This window comes from Tribolium madens, unplaced genomic scaffold (assembly GCF_015345945.1).
Source record: "Tribolium madens isolate multiple individuals breed KSU strain unplaced genomic scaffold, Tmad_KSU_1.1 Scaffold_1;HRSCAF=32;Tcas5.2_LG8, whole genome shotgun sequence".
Classification (NCBI taxonomy): domain Eukaryota; kingdom Metazoa; phylum Arthropoda; class Insecta; order Coleoptera; family Tenebrionidae; genus Tribolium; species Tribolium madens.
Genome location: NW_025400984.1, coordinates 6,722,509 through 6,728,149, shown reverse-complemented (window position 1 = coordinate 6,728,149; position 5,641 = coordinate 6,722,509). Strand labels below are relative to the sequence as shown.

Genomic DNA, 5,641 nt, shown 5'->3' with positions numbered 1-5,641 from the left:
TTTTTCATTGGCGTAAACATGAGCACAGTCAAAGTGTCGGTAGCCCACATCAATAGCATCTCTAACAGCTTGACCCACTTCTGCTTCTTTACCGGGAGGACCCTAAACACTGTTTTAAAAAATGCTAATAAATAAAACAATACTTCTACCTGCCATGTACCCAAGCCTAAAGCTGGTATGGAGAGACCGTTATTCAGTTTAATTAGAGGAATCCTCGGCATGATTACGGTAAACAAGATAGTGTACCTTAACTGATGTGTTGCATGTGTTTGGTTAGGTATTTATACTTGGGAAATTGTCTGAGTATTTGAGATAACAGTAATCTGGTCACAACTGATGTTGTGATGGAATATTTGAAATGTTGATATAAAAACTGTAGTCAGGGCACATACTTCATTTTCTACTATTTTGAAATTGATAAATAGGAAAATCACTTCTTTGCTACAGCTTTTAAAGCAAAAGTGATTTACAAAATTTTAATTTTAACTTCAACAATGTTTCACAAAAATTAAAATCAGCGGTCAAATATTGAAATATTGAGCGTGTTTACTCATGCCACAGAATATTGGATTTCATGCAGATATTTATGCAGTCACCTACGAGTATGTTTTTTTTAAGTTTCATGTTTTAATTATTGGATTTTTATTAAAACAAAACAAAAAGCATTTTTTATTTATTTCTCGCAAATAAAACAAATATTTAGCGTTTAAATTATAATAGCGTTAAGTAACATTTAGCTGCAAAATAATTAACCAATTATACAAGTACTAAATTTACCAATATTGAAAGTAAACTTCAATTAATCAAGTTAATTAAATGCTGTCTACTTTTTATGTCCACATATAATTGTATGTTAAAATATCAATAACAAAACAAACTAAAATCTAACAGCAGAACATAACGCATTTACCTATTATACTCTTCACAGTCGAATGTCGCAATATAACTCATATCTTCAGGTGCTATGTAAAAATCAAAGAAATTTACATTCTCGATTAAACTCTCTGATATCACAACATTTTCTAACTGTAAATTATATCTCAACACAATTTCTATTGGAGTTTTGTTATATCTTCTAGCATTTTTTTTAATTCTGCTGTCATCGAAAACATTGGGATTTTCAGGTCGAATACTATTTCTCGAGCTATCTAAATGACTGTAACTTATTACAGTAATTCCATTGTTCGAACAATACTTTCTTAGTCTAGCTTGATTTAAGTAAGGGTGACATTCAATCTTAAAAAATCAATAAGTCCAAACCGTTTAATCTACAACCACTTACTTGATTAACTTGCGGACAAACTGCACTATTTTTCAAAATGCATTCGATCTGTTTACTGTTAAAATTTGAAAGACCGATTGCTCTGGTGAGTTTCTCTCTGTAAAGCTCTTCCATGGCTTTCCACGTATTGACAAAATCGACAGCGATGAGGTTTTTGTCATTGAAAGCTGCAGGCTGGTGAATTAAGTACAAATCTAAATATGTAGTTTGCAATTTTTCTAAAGTAGTTATAAGCGCAGGTTTGATTAAATTTGAACGAGGGTTACTGCAGTATAATTTCCCAATAATAAATAGATCTTCGCGTTTAGTTTTCCCTTCTTTAATCAGTTGCTGAAGAGCGACGCCAATCTTTTCTTCGTTTTCAAAAATAGCGCAGTCTATTAGACGGTAGCCTAAACTTATTGCACTGACTAATACTTCTCTCACTTCATTGTTGTCCCCGAAACTCTAAAAATTGTTATTAAAAATACTTTTTGATTTTTTTTATAATTTATTGCATAACATTACGTCTAGCTACTGTTCCTACTGCTATATAATTTTTATTTTAAGTAGGTATACTTTTCTATAGATAATATCTAGAGAAAATAAGTAATCAACCTTGAATATAGTAGCTGTTATCTATGAATTAGATTTATATGTGATATTCTACAAAGTAATGTTCAAGTAATTTGAAAATTATCAATTATTGGCAAAAAATAAATAAATTACTAATTGTGTATTGATTCTTTATTAGTTTTGACTCACCTTCGGTATTGCTAATCCAAAAACCGGAATTTCTACTCCATTATTTAACTTGGTTATAGGAATATCACGAATTCGTGGAGACATTTTTACAAGGTTTAGTGGAAAAAAATCAATGAAATTAATTATGAGGTGTGTCAGCAGAGATAACAGTTGACACAAATAAGATAAATATAAAATCCAATATTGTGCGATAATTTGTATTGATTAGTAATTACCTACAAGTTTTCACATAACAAAATATTAGAAAAGCAATTAATGTAATTAAGCTCCTATTGTAAATTTTATTGAGCTTTAACAAAGCTTAAATCATAAAAATTTTATTTTTTCTGTAGCGCCAGCGGGCAACAAGCTTTGTAAAAGTTTGATCGTTTATTTTACGCTTCCATTATTCAATGATTGCGTTAAACGAGTGTTAAAATTTTAATGTCATTGCGAAAATTATTCGTTTTTTCACTTTGTGTTGTTTTAATTTTAATTTTGTTACAAATTTATTATTCTCACTAAAACGTTATCAATTTTTTGTTCCACATTTTCAAAATAAAAGCTGCCATTTCTGTTCCGCTTTCTTTAAAAGCTCGCTTATCTCGAAAAAATACTGTTGAAATATGCCCTTAATTAAATACCGGTTGTAAAAAAATCAGAAGCATTTATAATTTGTTAGGGGTTCATTTTCTCGTGTTTGCGATTGGTCTGACGTTCGTAAAATGTGTCGCGATAACATTTTATCCGTGTTATAAATGAATATAATAATCATATAAAAAAATAATGTTTGTGTATTTTGTGCGTGATTTTGCATGTCTAACAGTAAAAGGTTTTATTAAATATGCAACACTTGGACCTAAACGTGGGATTCAAGCTAATTCAATATTGATGCATTTGAAGCGACCTAACATGTACATGCATATTTCAGCACAATTTCTCGTAATGGACTTCACACTGAGTTATTTGTTTTTCAGTTTCATTCAACCATCAGTGTGACTAAGTCTTTTACACAATTAAAGAATTAAATGTTTTTAAATATTCGGTTTATTTTATCTCCGAATTGTATTCGCTATCGCAGCAAACCACGTCCTTGTTCATCAAACTTACGCAACGGAAGGACTCTAACCTGCATTTAAATTAAATTAAATAAAAGCAAAAATGCTTTCAGTAGACTGACAAAAACTTCTGGTTATTGATAAAGCTTAAACGTAGTTTAAAAAAATTCTATTTGTATTACTCTTCAGATTTTCGATCAAACTTGCGACTCATATGAAAAACTTTTATTTGCTCATAACGGCGTTAGGGCCGCCATGCGACATTTAAACATTTTGTTGAACGCAAACGATGTCAATCGATGTACGTGGAAAATTTATTCATCGTCGAAACGAAAATGTTAAATATTCCCAATGCTCTTGTAACCTTATAAAGACATAAATTCGATATATAGTCGAGTTTAAAATATGACATTTCCAAATGTCTGCGCAACAAAAACAAAAACGCCGTCTCTCTATATCGCTTATATTCGTATAAATTTTGATAAATTACCCCACTTTTATACAAACAAATTTTAGCTTTAGCGAGACAAGTTACAATGAATCACAAAACAGTGTTCACAGTTTTCAGACGGGTCGTTGTTTATTTATAAAGTTATTACGCTGGCCCATATAATATGTAACCTGTTTTTGAAATATTTAAGCAAAGCAAGATTGTTTACTTATAAGCTTGTTGACTAGAATTATCTTATGTAACAGGTTGATATGTTCTGTTGAAGATGGTGGGATGAAAATGTTCACTTCTTGACTCCTACATTTACATTCTGTCAATATTTATGTAAGGAATAAATACAAATAGAGATATACGAATGTGTTTTGGCATACGGAAATATTGGAAAAGTCCAAAGATAACACCAGAGCGATGTTACCGTAACAAGATTTCTAACAGGGCGAAAATCGTAAACATATTAAAACCATACTGTTTGTAAACTTAAAGACTGTTTTTTTTATCACAAATGGCACATCTTATATTTGAGAACTAATTTTCTTACTTTGTTTACAATAAGTACAAAACATATCATATAATTTCCAAAACAATTCAAAAACAATTTCGGCTTTAGGAAAGATATGACAAACAAATGTCTTATTGTTTCATTCAAAGCGTTTAAGAAATAAAATAAAAATGAATACAAATTTTATTACATACAATATACGTAAACATTTCTATTTTAAGGCTGTAAAAATAAACACTAAAAAAGTGATTGAATTTTTTTATCTATTGGTAATACACGAGACTGATTTTTACGATTTTTTAAGAATTTATACAATCTGAAATTCTAAAACAAAAAAATCGTTTTTTTTTTTTTGTAAATACGACTAGCAAATGTGTAATTTAGTCTAATTATAATATTGATATACAGGGTGAATATAAGGAATGGAACCAAACAAATTTTTTTTTAATTTATTTGCCTCCAGAAAACAATAATTAATAGGTATAAATTAAAGTAATATAAAAAATGTGATCGTATTTTAAAAACAAAATTTTGTTTTGTTTTTGAGTTATGCGATTTTTTTTGTCAAAATTGCTATTTATGTATTTTTTTTAAATTAATATAAAGTATATAGTTGTAATCTTTAGATCATACCATTCATGAGAAAAATGTTTTTTTAGTTGGTAGCCTTTTATAAAAACAAAAAATTTTGTAGAGCTCAAAAACAAAAACAAATTTCGAAAAAAAAAATTTTTCCTAAAACATCATATTTTTATAGTACTTACTTTATAATTCATCAATTAGTTTTTCCAAAAAATAAATAGTTTAGGAAAAAACGTCTGATTCCATACTTTTTATTCACCTGGAAGGTGGTATAGAATGTTCCAAAAGCAAAGCGCCATAAGTCAACCAATAATAGAAAATGTTATTCTGAAAAAAAAAGTTTAAACATTCTATTTTGTTTATTTGTTAAAGAGTTATGGTTTAGCAACGTGTAACAAAGTTTAAACAAGAGGGTCGGAATAAATTAAAAACGATCACATTTATAAAACAATTGCTTAGTTCCAAATCTCATAATTGATACTGTAAGTGTGGTACATAAACATAAAGATAAATCCAAAAATGATTTATTTATGAGACAAAAAAAACTTTAATTGAAAAAAAATTTAAGCAGACATAAGACCTAAAGAATTGCTCAAAATGCTTTTCATTTCTTCAATTGGATGAGACTTGAAGCTAAGCAGTTGCTTCATAAATGTCTTTCTTTTTAATTTAAGACGATTTGTACAAAATTCATTTTAATTACTCTTTGCTAAATTGTAACTCTTTTAACAAATGAACTTTCAAACTATGCAAAACCTTTCAATTCAAGATAGTAAATAAACAGTTTATTCGAAAATTGCATGACCCTATAGAAGAATTAATCTGAATTTAGTAGGTATTTAGTATGATTACCATAACAACACAAAAAATTTCCGGAAATTTTTTGACTCATTAGCTAAAATTAATAAATGGAAATTTTTTGACAACAAAAACTAACCCCAAATTATGGAACAATTTGGCGCTTATTGCTTTATTGCTGTTTAATAAAATTCCTGAAAACATAGACGGCATAAAACTAAAAAAATACAAATAATAAATGCGATATT

The 5,641-nt window shown here is 28.5% G+C and overlaps 1 protein-coding gene across 1 annotated transcript; it reads right to left on the bottom strand.

The window, feature by feature from the left end:
* Positions 1 to 522: 522 nt before the first annotated feature.
* Positions 523 to 2,118, bottom strand: LOC123003573 (aldo-keto reductase family 1 member B1-like). The gene is made up of 4 exons (XM_044396392.1): positions 2,027 to 2,118; positions 1,283 to 1,729; positions 911 to 1,236; positions 523 to 596 (listed from the first exon to the last, which is right to left on the bottom strand). Exons 1-4 carry the CDS (start codon positions 2,108 to 2,110, stop codon positions 593 to 595), a joined length of 861 nt encoding a protein of 286 aa, XP_044252327.1. The 5' UTR covers positions 2,111 to 2,118; the 3' UTR covers positions 523 to 592.
* Positions 2,119 to 5,641: the final 3,523 nt, after the last annotated feature.